This window comes from Fusarium poae, chromosome 2 (assembly GCF_019609905.1).
Source record: "Fusarium poae strain DAOMC 252244 chromosome 2, whole genome shotgun sequence".
NCBI lineage: Eukaryota > Fungi > Ascomycota > Sordariomycetes > Hypocreales > Nectriaceae > Fusarium > Fusarium poae.
This window is the reverse complement of record NC_058400.1, coordinates 5991340-6010555: the sequence shown is the minus strand read 5'-3', so window position 1 is coordinate 6010555 and position 19216 is coordinate 5991340. Positions and strand designations below refer to the sequence as shown.

The following is a 19216-nucleotide window of genomic DNA, read 5'->3' as shown; positions in this document are numbered from 1 at the left end:
AGCTTGTGCGAATGCGTGCAGGCGACAGGTACACTAGCAGCTGTACTCAATGTACAGGCCGTTCTTGCTGTTCTGCTCAAGGTAGACCTTTGTGTTTCCATCGGGGTTTCGGAGAGCTGCCTTGAGGTAGATGGAGCTCTTGCAGTCGATTGCGCCGATGATGTGACCTTGGGCAGGGAGATCGTCCCAGTTGGTAAAGTCGGCAGCACCAGCTGTCTCGTCGATTGTGTCAAACTCCTTGGCCGTCTCGTATGTGACCGACTTGGTATCGGGGAAGCCAGACAGCTGCTTGACCGAGGTCAAACCATCGCCACCCTTGACGACAAAGATGCGCTCGGGTCGCTCGCCCTGGGCCCAGCCGATGCTGCAGTCCTTGGCGTCTGCAGGGATATCATTGAAGACGAGAAGCTGCTCGACTTGGGAAGCGTTGTTGTAGGTTTCGACGTGGAAGCCAGACGTCTTCTTTGCGACGTTGGGAGCGCTAGGGAATATGTTGTAGAGAGCTGAGGGCTGGAGTCGGGCTTTTCCAGTGGAGGGGCACTCGCTGGCGCGGGGTACGATAGTGGGTGCAGCGCTGGAGATAGCCAAGAGGGAGGCCAGAGCAGCAAAAGTGTTGATGAGGGAAGGCATTTTGAGAGTAGAGAGGGAGTATAATAAAGAGTAGCGATTAAAGTTTAAAGTGGCTAACAAGGTTGAATACACTCGGAAGCAAGAGGCGGGCTACCAAGTATATTTATTCACAAAAGAGAAGACACCCCCAGCCTCTCCCAAGATGACGATCAACTGTGCAGGCAGCGAATAACCCAGCTCATCCCTGAGACCAACGTCAATCAGGTCACCCAGTAAACTAAACCTTGCCAGACCGTGGGGATTCTTGCTGATCTGTGCTTCCTATTCGAATCTTGGCATCGCACAGCCCAAGGATCCAAAGGTTAAAGCAGCGAATCGTGTGCCTCTAAAAATCAGTGGCTGATCTGCGCGTGCAGTTTGATGTTTATGCGTTCAGTCAACACTGCAGCAGTATTGAGAGACAACGCACAAGGTGACCCAAAAATAAGACCGACCGTAAATAAACATCGACTGAGGCGGTCGGCTTTTGAGGCTGCGTCATGCATGACACAAAGGATTACTTGTCTGTTATTTTCACTGACACCACAGCATAAGAGCATGGCATAGCCTTGTACCACCACCTCACCGATCCTCAATTTCTTAGAGTTTTTTTTCGGTGGAGCTGAAAGTTTATTGCTATCGGTGAAACATGGCAAACACCTCGACTCAAATGATGATGTACTTGGAACAGGATCAATGCATAACACAAGGGGTACAGAAACAAGAGGAATGCTCAAAGCACAGCTATCCATATACCGACACAGCAACGCTCCCACCATCGAACTTCGCTACAGTGGTTGCCCAACAACCATCATCTTCCGTAGTATAGTGGTCAGTATGCAAGCTTGTCACGCTTGAGACCCGGGTTCAATTCCCGGCGGGAGAGTTCCAGCCACCTGTACATACAGGTATTTATCTTTTTTTGTTTTTACGTCATTTTTTTGCTACATGAATGAGATGGTGCGTTATGGGTAAGTGGTTAGTTACTTGTGATGTTGGTAGATGATCTTTTCTTAGCTAACCCTGAATGCTCTATACTATCTTGCACTAACAGATAAGCTTGTCCCATGTGCGTATATCTCTCTTATCAGCTAGTGTCAGTTAGATGAATGTCGTGAAAAATATTTTCCCTCCTCTTAAACTTACCCTATTCTAAGCATTTATTTGTAACTTTCAACCCATTGTATTTACTACTGTTACTCTTGAGATGCTATTTACTACTGGTAAGATCAAAGTGCTAGCATATTTTCATTTGGAATTTGCCTTTTATCTGGTTTATGATCCTCTCTGCGTTTTTATATTGAAACTTTTCCCTCGCAATCGTAAAATTTTCCTCACGTACCAGTTTCTTCACTGAGTTTCATACCAGTCCATTGGCAACACACTCAACATTCTCCTCTTTTCCCCCCCCTATCCACCAGATGTACCTTTTTGCTTGATTAATTGCCTACAGCAATTCCATCTGTTTGATGCGACGAGTTCTCGTCAAGGTATTGGGCTTGGGCCTGAGTATATAACGCGAAGAATTTCATACGCTGGCATGACAACGTGGCCGAGTGGTTAAGGCGATGCCCTGCTATCTCTTCTGAGACATCATAGGCATTGTGTTCGCACGCGTAGGTTCGAATCCTGCCGTTGTCGACTCTTTTTTTTTACGTCTCTCATCCATGGTTGCTTTTCGTGTCACTTACTGTTGAATCTCTCTTTTTTCTCTCATTTCGCTCGCTGTCAGCAGTCTTACACTGTGAGTACATTGCAGGAGTAAACTGTCTCCCTGTACTCTATAGTACATCTGATCTCTTTCATAGCTCGCTTGCTTAAATTGCAGTACTTAAACTGCAGAGTTCATTAATTCGTTCGTGTTGAATACAGCACTATAGCCGTTTCCTGTTGCATGGATTATTGCAGCATAACTACTGTATATTTGTGTGTGCTTTGCGCAACTCTTGTTCTATATGTAGCCTCTAATCCCTCTCTTTAAGCGGCAAACAGCATCGAGATCTATCCAGAAAACTGAAACACCTCATCCTCCCTCCACCAGCCTCTGTCGTATAGCCAAAGACTCAATCCCTCCACAGTTCCCTTACTGTTCGCATGCCCCTCTTTCAAATAAGCCAAACACTTGTGTACCTCCTCTTTATCATCCTGCTTGTTCATGATGGTATAGTGACCTCTCCACTTCTCCCGTCTATCCTGATCACTGAGGAAAGGCTCCCATTTATCTCTGAGCTCGCTCCGTATACCAAATGCTCTGTTCTGGAAGTCGCCCGCGTTAGAGACGTTGATGCCGGCTCCTTTGCCCATCTCGAAAACTCCTTTGACACCAACTACGATGTCGAACTTTTCCGTGCGCTCTGCGATAGCCGCAATGTCTTGCTTCAACCCAGCTAGCTTGGAGCCTGGAAGAGCATGAAAAAGTGTAACGTGGGCATCCACTTTGAGGATGTGCGATGGAAACCACTGTCGTCGGAGTGCCGTCATGGTCTGATGGTGACGCTTATCCGTGAAGAGCGTGAGGATGTAAAGTGATTCATCTTCGTTTGACGACTTTGGAATATGAGCTTCGCGGCGCTGATATTGAAGGTCACTCGATTGGTGCATCTCTGCACTGTTCGTCTGTGATAGCGGGCCTCGCTGTGCGAGTGGATGCGTCGAAGGAACTGTCGTTACTGTCATTTTGAACGGTCTGTGAGATGCGAAGGCAGGGAGACTTCTAAGTGATCTCATTTCTTTTGTCAGGGTACGGTGCTATATGCAGCAAAATGTTTTGTTAATAACCAAGGCAGACAGAAATTTGGCCGAAGTTGTTGACGTCAACGACCCAATATCCACGATTAGCGCGTCATTAGGCTGGGCTTGGAAACGTACAAATATCTCTGAAACATAACTGAATTTGTGAGTATTTCCATATTTCTATTGAAGCTACGTTATACTGGCAGTAAAAGATATCGTAGGCCATCGCATGGAACTCGTGCCGTGACTGCGGTATCGTAGAAAGCAAGGCCGTCCGGGTGACATGTGTCCATATGGGGGACAGGTTAAATCTTAGTGGGACTAAACTTCTTAGTATCAAATGGCTTTCTGAGTTCTGAACTCCATACCTGCAACTGAATTAGAGCCCTATGGTACTGCCTGGCTTGCGTTGACTGTCTGTATTAGATCAAAGCTGAACCTCAGATTCATCCACCAATAAGCCGCTGGTAGCTTATGCATGTAAGATCATAGAGCTGATAGATAAGATCTGACACCCAAATAAAGCTAGCGTTGCGCTGTTCTCACGGTACTTCATGTATCAAAGCGGGCCTAACACAACTGCGACTGCATCTCCCATGCACAAAGGGTCGGGTTTGAGATAAGTCCGTCTGAACTAGGACGGATTTTAGACATAAGGACCTTTTGCGCAAACGCTGTCATCCGATATAAGATGTGACATATCTTGCTACTGTCCGAATCTTTACTCCACCTTTCGTACACATCTCTGACAACATCTTCAGCATGCCTCAACTTATCTGGCTAGTAACAGCGACTACTTCAGGCCTTGGTGCCGCTGTTGTACAAAATATCACCAAGAGAGGAGATAGAGTCATTGCGACAGGCCGTGGAGTAACTGAGCGACTCAAACATCTTCAATCAGACGACGTGTTCCTCTTAGATCTCGATGTCACAGCACCTCGCGCTGGGATCAGCGAACAGATAAAGAGAGCCTGGGACGTGTGGGGACGTATTGATGTCCTCTTAAACAACGCTGGTATTTCTGCACCGAAGAGCGTTGAGGAAGCCGAGTAAGTCATTGGATTATCATGAAAAGTTGGACGCTCTGACTTGTTTAATGGTAGTGACGACTTTGTTCGCAATATCTTCGACGTCAATCTATTTGGGACACTACATGTCACCCAATCAATTCTTCCCTATTTCAGAGAACAAAAGAGTGGCACCATTGCCTTTATTGGTGCTGGTGTTGGTTGGGGGCCTCTGCCCTTCTTGTCCCATTATGCGGCTTCAAAAGCTGCCCTCGGAGCATTTGTCGAAGGCTTAGCCAAAGAAGTGAGACGTTTCAATGTCCGCTGTATCATCTTCGAGCCAGGTGGTTTCCCATCTCAGCTTGGACAACCAAGAGAAGGATCTGTCGAAGGGTTTGGAAGGTATAAGCCGGCCATCGATGCCTATAATCCGGGTTTTGAGGAGATGATGGATGTCTTTGCGAACGATATTGCACCCAAAGTGCCGGGGGATGTCAGCAAGTTGTCAGAGCGTATTGTCGACTGTGTCAAAGTCGAAGGGATAAGTGCTGGGAGAGGGGATCCAGTGAGGGTTATTCTGGGAAGTGACGCATTACGGCTGATAGAGCAGAAGTGCAAAGAGCAACTAGAACTTGCCAGCAGCTGGGAGGATGTCAGTCTTAGTACGGACCGGGATGGGCATGACCACGTGGCAAGCAAAGGGATATTACGCTATTCATCTATTCTCTAAGCATTCTGTAATTTAGATATTCCCATACCAGAAACTGAAGTTCCCTCGCCATTTATCTCCGACCCATTAACCCCCCTGATACACAGTGTTATGTAGACTTTGACATCATACTGGCCGTAATTAAGTAATACCCTTCGAGTGCATCCATGAATAAAATCTCCGAGTTCTGTATAACAGAAGGTCCCTGCTCATCGGGCCGCAAGCATTCAGATAGAACAGTCGCATTTCCAATCCCCATTTCATTCCCTATCCACTTCAAAACGTTTGCTAGGTACTGTCTGGTCGATGCATCCACAACTGTGCATCTGCCAATACTATACAAATGATGGAATAGTAAAAGACCGCCACTCAACTGATTAGTTTGCAAATCAGCTATCCCTGCGTTGGCATTCTTTATATACTCCTCAACGTCGCGAGAAAGATGGTATGGGATGGAGGCCTTGAGACCTGCAACTAGGCTATCCACTATACCGACATAGTGCGGTATAAATTCGTGTTTCCCAAGTGCCTTGGAGACATGGTATAACTGATCTAGCCAGACAATGTACATTGAGCGCCATGAGTTCCAAGCCGTCCCAACAAATACTGCGAAACGAGTAAGTCTCATATCCAAATAACCGAGAGGTATGCGATTGATCTTACAGTCAAAATATCTCTCCACAGGGCCAGCGCATATCCACGGAATTTCCCCTGCTGTCGTCGAGTCCTGCAAAACATGGCCAACAAGCTCTGGCCGCCATGCCGTTGGCTGGTTATCAGCCCAAAATGCGATCTCGTCACGGAATACTATCAAGGCTTGATAAAGATCCGACAGTGCGCTTCTTGACGGAACAGGGGTGGCCAAAAGTTTCTCAGAACGTGCTGTGAGAGGGGCTAATTGAACCATTATCTGGTCCAGAGAACGGTGGGGATTATTGTGAATTGGAGGGCATAAAATCCCTGCCCCTTGCGTATGAGCCTGAGATATCTCCACATCAGTTAAAAATGTGTCTTCTGGGCGGTCCCGACTCAGGACCGCCCCTTTGCTGATGAGCCAACTTCCGGGAAGGTGAACGCCGATATGGGACGCTGCTGGAGACGAGGAGATGCCTCTCTGAAGGATGGAGCCAAGTCCTTGAACATGGACCAGGTGCCGTGTCGGTGAGGATATGTTGCATGCCATGAGCTAGATAGTTAAAAGTTAACAACGAACTACGTCTTGTCCCATTGGAGCTGACCTCATAAATTCCCAACAGAACAGCAGTAAAAAACTGCTCTGGTGATAGACTCTCTGACGATAATGACAGAGATGCCACGTAGTCACCAAGAAGCTGACCATACTGCGTACGGACCATACTGAAAAGAGACTGTCTTCGGTAGCGATTGGCCAGTGATGCAAGAACGACAACCTTGGCAGCAGACATGAGAGTAGAGTTGGGAGGAGAAGAAGCGAATGTACCATGCATGCCATCTAGAAAACCCCGTGAATGGTTCTGGTCAAGAGATCGAACTACCAGCTCGTCTAGGAAGATATCAACGGCATTCGCCTCCAGAATATAGTCAGCATTTGGTAGCCATCTCTCTAACGTTGGAGTTATGAGTCTGTTTCTGGGTGAGTAATGACGGAATAGCAGTGAAGAGTCGTCTTTGTAACCAGGACATTGCTGCCGAGACTTGACACAACGAAGACAAGCCTCCAGGATACAAAGTTAGCATCAGCGTTCGGGGACTTGAATCTACCTAGCGCTAGGAATTTACGGTTCTTACTGGACGAGTCTCATCGCACTTCAAATGATGGCATTAGTAAGTGTATATATTATGTGAATAAAATGAGTACCGCACCTTTTTCCGACGCTTTTTGCACGTATCGCACGCCCTAGAGACGCCAAAGTTGACCATTATGAAGGTAATGACAGTTTGCACCTTTGTTTATAGAATGTTCAAAGTGAAGAATTGGCTTGGACTTGTAATCTATTACAAAGCAGATTTTACAACCGATCGATGGCCTGGACAACACGTGATTGCCATCATTATGGCAATGCAAGATGCGCCTTGCTTTTACTTCAAAGCAGTATTTGTAGCAATGACATTTAAAATTAATTGATGATAAGAATAGAAAGAAAATAATAAGATTTTAGGACATGTTAGTGAAATCAATCCCAGACTGACATGTGTATGCTCAGAAGCTTGGGGAAAATGAGAAGAACGTGGAAATGGTAGCTGACAGGGCTTAGGAATATGGTATGCTAAAGCGATCATTATAATATCTAAAATTCGGGCGAATGGTTTAGTGGTATAATACTCCCTTAGCATAGTTCATTCGAATCATCTGGGAGTGGTCCAGGGTTCGATTCCCTGTTCGTCCATTGCAGGCGGTTAGATTCCGCTGTTATACCTTTCTTTTTGCACCCTGCGCACTTATTTTTATTTCTCCATCTAATTGTTCCCATGGGACTGAATCATCGTTGAATCTGCACCAGACTGCAATAGATACATATCAGGAGTCAGTCCACGCTATTACTAGCACTCGGTCAATCGCATGAAGCATTGTGTTTTGTATCCGGAAGGGTATATAAATATGGGCTGTATGCAGGCTTATCACTTTTGTCGCCCAAGGCTCTTGGATGTTTCACTAATTGCACACGAGTGCCCTAATAGCCTGCTAACCTACAGTTCTAGGAGTTGTGGAGAAGCAGGATGTCATATCTAGGTCAATGTCGGTCACGGAATAGGCTCCTGCCAATATCCTTGGCCTGACAACTTTGGGAGAAATTACATGATTCAAAAGCTATGGAAGATGATCTTCCACGAATTGCTTACTTTCCCTATTGGGCTATCGAGTCTTGGCTATCCTCCTGGATCTGGAACTGACCGAGTTGTTGATGATGGCTATCCCTTGGCATTGCTGACACTGACATGCCCTTGCTTTATCTCTTGTTGCGTGTAGATAAAGTTGCAGATATCATGTACAATGTCATATGACCGATGTACCCTTGAGACAAGTGCAGGTGAAAAAGCCACAGCCGCTTGGGCTGTAAATCTGCAATTAAGAGTGGTGGGGATCTTTAAGCTTATGATGCCAAGAAAATATCTCGTAAACTGACCCTTTGCCTTCCTTTCCCAGCCTAAATTGTAAGTCTTCCTGGGCTTAGCCTTTATATATGATGACTGACCGAGTCTCCGATGATCCTCGGCTGGGTCAGGGTCTCGAATGCTGTGCCTTTAGTGCACAGAAATGCGGATGCGCCCAATTTAAGTGCTCTGGAAAGGCTAGCCCAACAAGGAGTAGAAGGCTGCATATTCTTAAATAGGCTGCTATTGTAATATGTCATGGTTATTACGATTGGTAATGTTCAATGCATGAGGTTGTGACACGTCAGAGCCTTGAAGTTATCAAGGATGATGTTGGGCTTTTGATAAGACCAATGAAGAGCACTCAACATTGGAAACGTGATATGCAGGGCTAACAAAACCACGAGGCGCTGAGATGATCGCATATACTTTTGGCCAGGAGCTGAAGCCAAGCCTACAAATTGCCTCGCTCGTGGCCAGGGTATCGACGGCAATCTTTGACGGAGTGCGCAAAACAGCTGAAAGCCAAGGTCTAAATAAACTATTGGTATTAGAGCTGAAAGTGATCGGCAGAGACCTAACGAGAACAAAGGAAAATGGCGATCAATGTCTTGCTTCGTGTTTTTTTAGGTTTAAATCGCTAAGGAATGGAGACGGTTGCTCTAGAACAGCCTCGGCTAAACCGAGCTTTGTATGGATGGTATGATAGCTGGAGAAGTGCACCACCCACTGAACTGAACAAACCATTGACAGTAACAAATGCGCTATTGGGTGTTGGACAGCTCCAATTGGATGGATCAAGTAATGGCCAGCCGGCTGGCTGGCTGGAACAGGACTTAGACTTCGCTTCAATTCAGGTCTTTACCGTAGGTAGTATTCAACGGCGACAGCGGAAGCAGGGGATGTGAGATGGCCAAAGCGCGACGAGACCCCGAGAAGGACTAACCATCTAAATCCTGGATGATGTTCTTCTGCTCCGTAGTTTGCCAAGACACAACGTTGGAAGCGAAGTGATCGGCAGAGAGGGTGGATAAAAGGTGGTTGATATCTAGACTTTTGAAGGGTGGAGTGCCTGGTGAATAAAATCCATCTGGTTTTTAAATAGAATTGAAGCTTAATCAATTGAATCGAGTTGGAGATCCTAAGAGATAGGGGGAAAAGTAAATGAGGGTACCTTTTTTTACGAGGTGGCATTGTTCCTGTCCTGGATAAGGAATGCGTTCTTACACGAATCGAGTTTAGGCCGGGCAAGATCTGAGAGAAATACAGGGGTAAATTTGCATCAGTTTAGCGCGCACCAGTTGAAATTCCGGGTCCCGTGGATGCCCCCCCCTCTGATCCATTTCTCACTGTTGTATTGTACAGATATCCAGGGCCGAGATCTTTAACGACGTTCCCATTGTCACCCTCGCATAACCCAGCAAGCTTAGCACAGATCACCTTTCACTTCTTGCCCATGGTAGACCCCAAGTCGGTCCTTTCCTATCTTAGCCAAGGGTCCAGACTCTTTGACATCCACACGCACAATGAGCAGTGGTAGCTCGTCTATCCAGGCCTTGATACGAAGACTTCGAGGTAGCCAATTTACCAGGACCGACCTCGATTTAGAAGCTCAAACACACAGACCCTCGTCCCTCTGGGTACACCCATTCAAGCTTCTTGGTCACTGTAAGTCAAGATCCGCCTTCTCTTTTCCCTCCTCTGTTGTGTTGTCTGTGTCCCAATAGTGCTGCCAATAGTCCGTGGTACTTGACGTAAAGGGAATGAAGGATGTGGTGATGTACGCACAACCTTGCACAGCCCGACCATTCTCCCTTGTCATGGAAATAATGACATGAATATCTGACTACCAAGTTGCGGCATGTCACTTCAATATGGTATAGTTGCCTCTTCCTTCCAGCCCGGCACAGCACCACATCCAGAAATGCAGCCCTTTGCCTAGCGTTCTAGAACTACCCTGGCATAATACCCCTTCTGCTCCAAATTACAATACTTCCTCTCTCTTAAAATACGAGGTCCTCGCGACCAAAAAGAAAAAGCAGTCCTTTTCTACACACACAATTTGGAAGTCAAACCTACTCCACTACCCGGCGCGAGCTTCCGCAAGCCATGTCTCTGTAGCCGCCCCTCCACAAAGCCATTGTTCTCTGTATCTCCAACTTTGCTCGTCCGTGTGTTCTGTCAAGGACCAATCTGCAAGCCACTCATTTACTTTGATACCTTATTTATCTCCCACATTTTCCATTGCCCCCCGCTAGAGTAGCAACCCATCTTCCTCCGTTAACAATCATGGCAGCTCTCTTCCGGAACAGGCTCCTCCTCCTAATCGGCACCATTTGGATGGCGTCGTATCTCATGCTGAATGCTACTGCCGCACCCCATGAGAGAGCAGATGTGCCTGGCCAGTACGATGTGGTCATCTATGGAAACACAGTCGCCGCCATTGCAGCAGCCGTGCAGACAAAACGCATGAAGAAGACAGTGGCGATTATCTTCCCCGGCAGCACGCTGGGTGGCCTCACAACATCTGGCCTTGGCTGGACAGACTCCAAGAACGGGAACGCTGTCGGTGGTATTGCGAGAGAATTTTATGGAAAGGTTTACTCCCATTACCAAAAGAGCAGCTCCTGGAACCAAGAGACACGATCAGGCTACTTGGGCCGAAAAATCGGCGCTCAGCCTGGCCCTGCTATTGATGAGAGCAAGAAGGTTCAGTGGACCTTTGAGCCAAAGGTGGCTGAGTATATTCTCGAGAAGTGGATAAAGGACGGCAAGATTCCCCTTTTCCGTAACCGAGCTATTGACAGGTCCGCGGGCAGTGTGGTCAAGAAGAATGGACAGATTTCGTCTTTCAAGACACTGAACGGAGATGTCTTCCAGGGAAAGATGTTTATTGATGCCAGCTATGAAGGTGACCTCATGGAGGCAGCTGGCATCCCCTGGCGCACAGGTCGTGAGAGCAACAGTGATTATAGTGAATCAGTCGCTGGCTTTCGCCTCGGTGCCCTCGAGCAACTCTCAAAGGTCGACCCCTACAAGAAGAAGGGAGACTCGAGCAGTGGTCTTATTGAAGGTGTCGGGCGAGTGGTCAAAAATGCTGGCGCCCTTCAAGGCCAAGGCGATGATTTCCGTCTTCAATCTTACAACTTCCGCATGAGTCTTACCAAGCAAACCAGTAACAAAATTCCCTTCACCAAGCCTGCCGACTATCGCGAAGCTCAATATGAATTGCTCCTGCGATACTTTGAATCAGGTTACACGGGAACTCCTTTCACCAGCCAACTTATGCCCAATATCAAGACCGATTCCAATGCCCAGAGCCACGTCAGCACTGATCTTATCGGCGAGAGCTTTGAAGATAACGGCAACTACGCTACATGGTCTTATCAGAGACGTCGACAGGTCTATGAGCAACACAAGTCTTATACTCAAGGTTTCTTCTGGACATTGGCCAACCATCCTCGCGTCCCTCAAGACCTACGCACCCGGGTCAGCGAATGGGGATATGCCAAGGACGAATGGGTTAACAATAATAACTGGCCCTACGAGATCTACATCCGAGAAGGTCGTCGTATGAATGGTGGCTATACCATGCGCCAAAGCGACATTCAATCGCCCCCTGCACGCCCCAACAACAGTGTTGGCAAAGGTGCCTACTCCCTCGACGTGCACCAAGTCGAGCGCGTCGTTGTTGATGGAAAGCTGCGCGATGAGGGCAAAGTGCACATTGCCACGCCAGGCCCCTTCAATATTCCCTACCAGGCCATCTGCCCCAAGTCGGAGGATGCATCAAACTTCCTCAACCCTGTTACCATGAGTGCAACTCATATTGCATATTCTGCCATTCGTATGGAGCCTACGTACATGGTTCTTGGCCAGAGTGCTGCCACTGCGGCATGTCTTGCCATTGATCAGGGTGTCAGTGTTCAGGACGTGGATCTTCCCACATTGATAGCTAGACTGAAGGCGGACAAGCAGGTGCTATAATGTATTTTTTGCAAAGTTTATGATACCACAGTCATTTAATTAATATATCAGACGTTCTATTGAACCCGGTGTTTCTCGTAACTCGCAATTTGATGCTTATTCGATGTTTCTGATCTGTTGGGCGCCACCCCCTGTAATCATCAAATTTCAAATAACGCCACTGACGATGATGTACCTGTTAGCCTGTGATTCATCCAAGTTCCGTGAAACTATCCTTAGTCCGCGTCAATTACCGAACAGCTGTAACTGAGTGTAAGTGGAGGGGTAAGTCGGTGTGGCTTGGAGATCGAAATTAGCAACTCACATTGGTGAGTCGCAAGTTCAAAGTTGGAATCAATGTTGGTCAGATTTGCTGTATAGAAACACAGAAAATCGTGTATGACTACAGTGTGCAAGATCAAGAAACTAGTTTATTATTTACTTATTACCAGGTGCAGGAATAATAGTGAAGGCTCTTGAGGAAATGAGTAAATGAGGCATGACAGAGCTGCTCAACCCTTGATCTTTTGGAAACACTTTGACTTCAGCACAAGGGTAGTAAAGTGCCAATAACCTCGGGCTTTATCACGTAGCAGAATAGCGGAGATCCGAATCCAACTGGCCTCTCCGTTCACTGGCTCCCAATCGAAAGAACAGACCAGACAATGTTTGGAACGGCGAGAACGGATGATTAGCTTCCTTTCGACCACTCGACCTTGCCCTGATGTCCATATATGACGGGCCAACAGCGGTCAGCATATCTCGATTGTTCTAGATATAATCACAATTACCCACATGAGTTTAAAATCTCAAGATGTGCCAATGAATGCCAGTGGGGACTAAATTGGTAATTGTCGAATCTTGCGTATATTTTGACATCAAGGGGAATAACCGTTCATAAACATCAAGGCAGTAATACTAACTCTCGATCTATCATTATTAGACATGTAGCCCGGTGCTGACAGTACCCATCTTTAATATAGATAGACCTAATGTTTCTGTTATTAATCTTTTCTATGGCTCGGCACTTACTATCGATCTCTGATACCGAGGTTGTCTACTCGGAACTTATGTACATACCATATTGCATTGCCACACTCGAGCACAGGGGTGGAGAGAAGTGAAATTCTCGGATGTCGGAGACATAATAGTGGAGGATACGAGGTGAACTTTCACATGTTCCAGAACTATAGATACATGTGGGCTCTGGCCACAGGAGCCTCCAGTTCCCGGCTCGCGACAGGATAGAGCACAGGCTGTTGGTGGATCTTGACGATAGACGCAGGCAAGATGGAAAGAAATCGCCACGACAGGTATGTGATTACAATTATCTAAATGAAAACCACTCCTTCACGCATATGAGGGTTCGGCTTCCGTATACATGCTACTGTTGTGTGAAGCTGGTCTGGACCAGCCCCAACAGCTTGACCCTCAAATTCCACAAAACATTGGATAACGAAGGAGTTGAGAACAGATGCAGTAATTGTCCCGTGTCGCCTAATGACTGACAGGTCTTTTACTGGGTAAGCCGTGTAAATGTAAGCCCTTGTAGGTTATGGGGCTCGGCTAAGGTCTTATTATGATATGTCTCCTCTCAGTGAACCATTAGATTTTACTGTATAAATGTAGGTAGCTGCACAAGGCGATATGTTATACATGTAGCTGTCAATAATAAGTATATTTTGTCAGCATTACAAGTAGAATATTGTATTATATCTCATGAAAAATACAGTGTTGGTAGCCAGGCGGTGTACTTGTCTGCATCTATCTAGACATGGGGTCCCTGAAGGGTGAGGTCCACAACTAATGAGCAGACCTAGATCTTTCCCATGCTTGAGACCCGCTGACAATATTTAAGCTTGTGGTTTAGGCATGTGCCATTCAGAGCCTCAATTTAGGCAGTTAGCAAGAGATCCATGAGGGATCTTTGATTCGATATAAATCGTAGTCGGCAGAGAAGGATTGCAATCCTGGTAGCTAAAAGAACGACCTCGACTGTTTTGTAGATGGCAGTGATGGGACTATAACCGAGGCTTGAGGAGTTATATTCCGAGCTCTGGGGTATAAATACAGTCCCTTGTGCCATTGTAAATATTCATCTCTGGCATCACACTATCAACAACTCTTGTTTCACATTCCAACACGACAATTATCTGACACCTACCTCAAGATGCACTTCGCTACCACTTTCGCCTCTCTTTTTCTCCTGGCAGGCTCGGCTTCCGCTGCTTGCCACGGAAGTGGAATCACCTGGCCCGGTGCTTACCATGTCATGCTCAGCGAGGCTGAGAATGAGTGCCGTAGGGGTGCTTTCACTGGCTTCTTCCAGCCTGGACAGACGAAGTATAAGTGCGTCCAGTATGGCAGTGGCGTCAAGCTAGAATTCTCCATCCGAAACGGCAATACTCAAAACGGCTTTGACCTCGGCGATGATGACTGCGTCAAGGAATTCCGAAAGGACATTTATGATTGCTCCCGCGGAGGCTACCATACAAGCTCCGGGTGGGAGTTCAGGTTAGTTTCCAGATCTCCTAGGTTGGAATTTGGTTGAGAAAGGTGACTGACAATATTCTTGTAGTGCTGACCCCAACGAGGGCCGTTGTTAAGCAATGATAGCATAAGCACATTTCAATTTGGAAGAATGGATGATTCAGTCCCCGTGGATAGAATATAGAGAAGGAGAAGCGTCTGTAGGAGGACTGGAAGATAATACTTGGTTAACTTGTTAATTATCACACTCAAACAACATATTGGAGTACTCATGGGGCCACTGCGCATCTACCGTATGTCAGAAGAAACAGTGCAAGGGCGAGGATATGTATCAGAGTGTACTAGATATGTTGTCGGCTAAATATATATCTTCACTTCGTTCTAATTATATTGGAAGAGAACAGTTTCTCTTTGTTGGAAACGATATTCACACCCTGATAAAACCATCAGACACCCACAATGCAAACTATGCTTGGAGTGATGACAGGGATGACAGCGAAACGGCAGCATAGAGGACCCTAGACTAGTCTTACACGAATCGTCTTGGCCCGCATTATGGTTTGTGACCCATGACTAAGTAGTCCCAAGCGCCTCAAGCTTATGTACTGACCTTTTTGCTCCTTCACAGGCGAAAGAACCAACCAGAATTGGTTATATCTGTAGCGAGTTATGGATGATATTGTTTGGTTAGGCAACTCGGGATATCTTCCCCCACCCAAGTGAAGACAGAAGACTGTTGTCTTCAGGACAGTCGAAACAGGCACCTCGTCTTTTTGTGATCTCCGGACGCTGGTAAATGTCCCCTGACTTGTAGTGACCTGGCCATCTGGCAGCAAAACCGTGTCAGGGTGGAAAGTGCCAGACTTCTTCCGCCTGTTTTTAAGGACATTCTCCAGTCCCCAAGTATCTTCCTTCTCGTTGATTTCATACTGACCGATGTTAAGAACATCATTACTGGATATCTCGGCCAAACATACTGGCGCCTCAACAATAATGGATGAATTCTCTTTGGGTTGCATAAAATCATTGCCACTAGTTGAGACGCAGTCTCCATGAATAAATTTGATGGAAGAAAGTTTGTTGCTGTTCACGCATGTTTCGAGAGCAAAGTGAACCTGGCCTGTGATTGATGCCCAAGACCAACTCGGCATCTCACTCCCCTTCTTGAACACAGGTGGTAGTTTGTTCTCAACACCCCAAGATGGCCACCACGCCATGTCGGAGAACAGCCACTGTTCCCAAACGCCTGCAAGATACCGGCCATGAACGAGAGTGCTAAAATGTGAAGCAACGCTGCTGATGGCAGGAAGTCTATCGCTTTCGTAGGTGAGCTCTCGCTTGGAAAAATCTGTCACAAGGGCTTTCCAATAATATTCCAGATCATCACCTGCTCTTGCGTATCGATATGCCAGACCGACGGAGCACTCAAGCTTGGCACCATTCTCAAACGCTTGTTGTGATCGACATTCCCAGACAATTTCAGCTTTGGAGAAATGGGCGATGCGCGTTGACAAGACATTCTCTTGCCATGTCCACGCTCTTGAGGAGAGCGGGGCATTTGCAACTAAAGGGATTCCAGCGTAGTCGGGAATTCGTCGCACTATTATCTGCGACGTAGTTCCATCGGAGTTGGTGAAGGCAAAGTTTGACAACCGTTCTTGAGGGATCTCTTCTCTTGGCACAAGAAAGTTCTCCGAGACTTGACTTGCCAATGAAGCAGCTATCGTCAGGATAGCATTTTTATAATATTCCCCCATCTTTGGTGCCTCGGTCTCCCAATCTGTCTCGAAGTTAGAGGTGGATCTCGATCTATGAAGACATGAAGCTGACCTTGTTTGTTTCCTTGAATGATACAAAGAGCATCAATCCAGAGATATGGCACACTTAGCTGACGAGTCAGGGATACGGCGTCTTGAAGTAGACCGGGCAATGACGATAGCTCTATCCCGCTCATCATTGCGTTGATGTTACTATCTGTGGTCCGCAAAGTCTCCTCGGGTGGCCCCCACCGGTAAGACAGCGCACAGTAGTTTCCAGACTGGTCAGCCGTATAGCAAAGTTTTACCTTCTCGTCGCGGACATCCAAGACTCGTTTCGGCAATGGTCTGCTCACGGCCTGCTTGCATGCAAAATGACTGTTGTCGCACGCACCCAGACACTCGTTCATACGGTCTCGCAGGAATTTGAGGCTGGACGCAGATCCGAGATGGCCAAGACTTTCTCCTGGCCCACCAAGACCAGGCCACGACGGCATATCAGCACCTACAAGATCAGCTCTGCTTTCTTTTATCCTAGATTAGACACACCTTGAGGTTTGTAAAGCAAGTGCCATGATGCAAAATGGTCATTCAGCGTGTCTTTGAACTTGAGCACAGCTGGTGCGTTCCAAGTACAGTCGACAATGATTCCATTGCAATCAACGCTAATATTATATCGATTATAAATGGCATAAAGAAGCTTGCAGTGCGCACATCCGACATATGGTTTTTGTATCTTTGAGATTGGGATATCAATACGAGTAGCCGATTCTGATGTTTCGGGAGTTAGATTCTTGCAATTAGGACAAATCTTACTTGAAGGGGTAGAAGAAGATCCCGGAAAAAGGGATAGAAACTTTGGTGCCATGAAAATAACCTGTTCAGATAATGGACATTTAAGAGTAAAGTCTGCGATGAGTAGGACAGTTGATCACGTCCATCTATATTGCGGGGTCTTCTTAGCTGCTGATGCTATATGGATCAATATTAATCCTTCCACTTTCAGACTTCTGGAGTGAATGCTGCTGACCATATTCTAGAGGTTCATAACGCTACCTAACGCCGCTTACAGGTCTGTAGCGCAGGGATGCAAGTCCAACTGTTGGTTAGATTGTCCCACCCTCACTGCAAGAAGTAGTTTGCGAAGACTGAAGGATGAAGTTTAGAAACTCCAAAGGTAAGACAGTTGCAGACCGTTGAATTGGACCATAACAAGTATTTATATCTTCTGGTTCTTGAACATCTGTAATAGTCCCATGGTATCTTACTTGAATGCCCTACGACCTATATGCTTCTCTTGAACTTCGCCACTGATCTCTTTTGTTTGGTTTGAACAACTACAGCTGGCCCTCAAAGACGTAGTTTTTAACTAGAACCAACGATAACAGCTTATAGCTAGCTCTCTTTAAAGATAGGTATCTGCGTATACATCATGAACTTGATCTTCAATGAAAGCGCAACTAGTTTCTGGTGGCAGCCTAAACCCTTGGCCACTTTTAGCGATAGTGGGCTAGGTCAATATCCGTTCGGGAATAGTGCTAGTTGGCTCTTCTATACCGTTGCAGCGCTAACAGCACGCTAACAGCACTTCAATGTTGTGGAAGTCTACCTACCTACCTAGCTTAGTACCTAGGTAGCTGAGGAACTCTTACGCGCCTAGACAGCCCATACCTGCAAAACAATACAACTATTGAGATAAAAAACTTTTACCCTAGTTTGCGCACAAAATTTGTTAGTTGTTCTGTTCTTCTTGATCAACGAGAGTAACACCAAACTAAGCGACTATTCACAACCACATCAAATAAATGCCTCAAACCGTCCAACTACCAGGTTCGAACACACCCAATCCGCCGACTGTCCACGGAGTGAACATCCGTCCAAGGCTTCAATGCGATCACTGGCACTCGGAACTGGATATCATTGCCATTCGGCATAAATGTTGCATGGAGTATTACGCCTGTATAAGCTGCCACGACGAGCTGGCAGGGCATGTTTCAAAGACTTGGCCCAAGTCGGAGCGCCAAGAGCTAGCAGTCCTGTGCGGTAACTGTCATCGGGAACTCTCTATCACTGAATATCTGGGGAGTAACAACCAGTGTCCGGGCTGTAGTGCTGGGTTCAATCCTGGGTGCAGTAGGCACTATACACTATATTTCGATATGTAGATTCACAGTACATCACTAAAAGTGTACCAAGAATGGATCTGCATATGTTAGCAACGTCCCAAAACATGAATGAATGTATGATGAACCCAAATCGAAGCGAGTGTGTGTAATGGAGAACTCTTGATATCAGTCTCAAAGATACAGGAGAGTTACTGAATGGCTTTTCAGGGCCTGACGAAAGCCTCAGATACAGCCATAAAGTGTGATTGAACTAGCATAATTTGTTTATTAATTAAAACCCAGCGCTTGAACAAGGATAGCATTGCGACTTGGCAACTAAAAACTGATGAAATGTATCGTGATACCACATAGCAGCGTACGTTGTCGTAATTCATTAGTCAGCGGGTTTAGCTCAGTTGGGAGAGCGTCAGACTGAAGTTAAACTTCAATCATACGATATCTGAAGGTCGTGTGTTCGATCCACACAAACCGCAAGTTCTTTGTTTTGCTCCTTATAAGATCAATTGACTAGGATAGGCTATCTGTGTTTTTTTTCTTTTAGGTACGTAATAGATACAGGTGAACCACATACACCTTTATTTCTTACCCGGGAAACTTGTACCCATGCAGTTGATGGAGTCATACGTGTTGGTTACATTGATGCGGAACGTGGTGGCCCGATATCGAGTTGGGCAGCCAGCCAAGGCAACCTACTGTCCACTAACGAGCGCTAATCTCGCAGCGGGTCAACACCAACAGTAGCTCACG

General features: G+C 46.5%; 7 protein-coding genes and 4 non-coding genes across 11 annotated transcripts; 7 read left to right on the top strand and 4 right to left on the bottom strand.

Moving 5' to 3' along the window:
• Positions 1-33: 33 nt before the first annotated feature.
• FPOAC1_005978 (uncharacterized protein) lies at positions 34-630 on the bottom strand (the record flags this gene model as incomplete). The annotated part of the gene is made up of 1 exon (XM_044850482.1): positions 34-630. The coding sequence occupies one exon, from the start codon at positions 628-630 to the stop codon at positions 34-36; it is 597 nt and encodes a 198-aa protein (XP_044709194.1).
• Positions 631-1423: 793 nt separating this feature from the next.
• Positions 1424-1495, top strand: FPOAC1_005977. The gene has a single exon. It is a non-coding gene; the product is annotated as a tRNA-Asp (tRNA).
• A 656-nt stretch (positions 1496-2151) lies between these two features.
• FPOAC1_005976 lies at positions 2152-2250 on the top strand. Its single transcript has one exon. It is a non-coding gene; the product is annotated as a tRNA-Ser (tRNA).
• Positions 2251-2610: 360 nt separating this feature from the next.
• FPOAC1_005975 (uncharacterized protein) lies at positions 2611-3285 on the bottom strand (the record flags this gene model as incomplete). Its single annotated transcript, XM_044850481.1, has 1 exon — positions 2611-3285. The coding sequence occupies one exon, from the start codon at positions 3283-3285 to the stop codon at positions 2611-2613; it is 675 nt and encodes a 224-aa protein (XP_044709193.1).
• An 819-nt stretch (positions 3286-4104) lies between these two features.
• On the top strand, positions 4105-5079 carry FPOAC1_005974 (uncharacterized protein; the record flags this gene model as incomplete). The annotated part of the gene is made up of 2 exons (XM_044850480.1): positions 4105-4391; positions 4446-5079. The coding sequence occupies 2 exons, from the start codon at positions 4105-4107 to the stop codon at positions 5077-5079; spliced, it is 921 nt and encodes a 306-aa protein (XP_044709192.1).
• Positions 5080-5427: 348 nt separating this feature from the next.
• On the bottom strand, positions 5428-6957 carry FPOAC1_005973 (uncharacterized protein; the record flags this gene model as incomplete). Its single annotated transcript, XM_044850479.1, has 5 exons — positions 5428-5431; positions 5481-6244; positions 6297-6752; positions 6826-6843; positions 6901-6957. The coding sequence occupies 5 exons, from the start codon at positions 6955-6957 to the stop codon at positions 5428-5430; spliced, it is 1299 nt and encodes a 432-aa protein (XP_044709191.1).
• A 377-nt stretch (positions 6958-7334) lies between these two features.
• Positions 7335-7424, top strand: FPOAC1_005972. Its single transcript has one exon. It is a non-coding gene; the product is annotated as a tRNA-Ala (tRNA).
• A 2232-nt stretch (positions 7425-9656) lies between these two features.
• FPOAC1_005971 (uncharacterized protein) lies at positions 9657-12117 on the top strand (the record flags this gene model as incomplete). The annotated part of the gene is made up of 2 exons (XM_044850478.1): positions 9657-9798; positions 10427-12117. The coding sequence occupies 2 exons, from the start codon at positions 9657-9659 to the stop codon at positions 12115-12117; spliced, it is 1833 nt and encodes a 610-aa protein (XP_044709190.1).
• A 2149-nt stretch (positions 12118-14266) lies between these two features.
• On the top strand, positions 14267-14702 carry FPOAC1_005970 (uncharacterized protein; the record flags this gene model as incomplete). Its single annotated transcript, XM_044850477.1, has 2 exons — positions 14267-14610; positions 14675-14702. 2 exons carry the CDS (start codon positions 14267-14269, stop codon positions 14700-14702), a joined length of 372 nt encoding a protein of 123 aa, XP_044709189.1.
• A 119-nt stretch (positions 14703-14821) lies between these two features.
• FPOAC1_005969 (uncharacterized protein) lies at positions 14822-17066 on the bottom strand (the record flags this gene model as incomplete). The annotated part of the gene is made up of 5 exons (XM_044850476.1): positions 14822-14874; positions 15197-16366; positions 16417-16848; positions 16893-16950; positions 17058-17066. The coding sequence occupies 5 exons, from the start codon at positions 17064-17066 to the stop codon at positions 14822-14824; spliced, it is 1722 nt and encodes a 573-aa protein (XP_044709188.1).
• Positions 17067-18849: 1783 nt separating this feature from the next.
• FPOAC1_005968 lies at positions 18850-18942 on the top strand. The gene has a single exon. It is a non-coding gene; the product is annotated as a tRNA-Phe (tRNA).
• Positions 18943-19216: the final 274 nt, after the last annotated feature.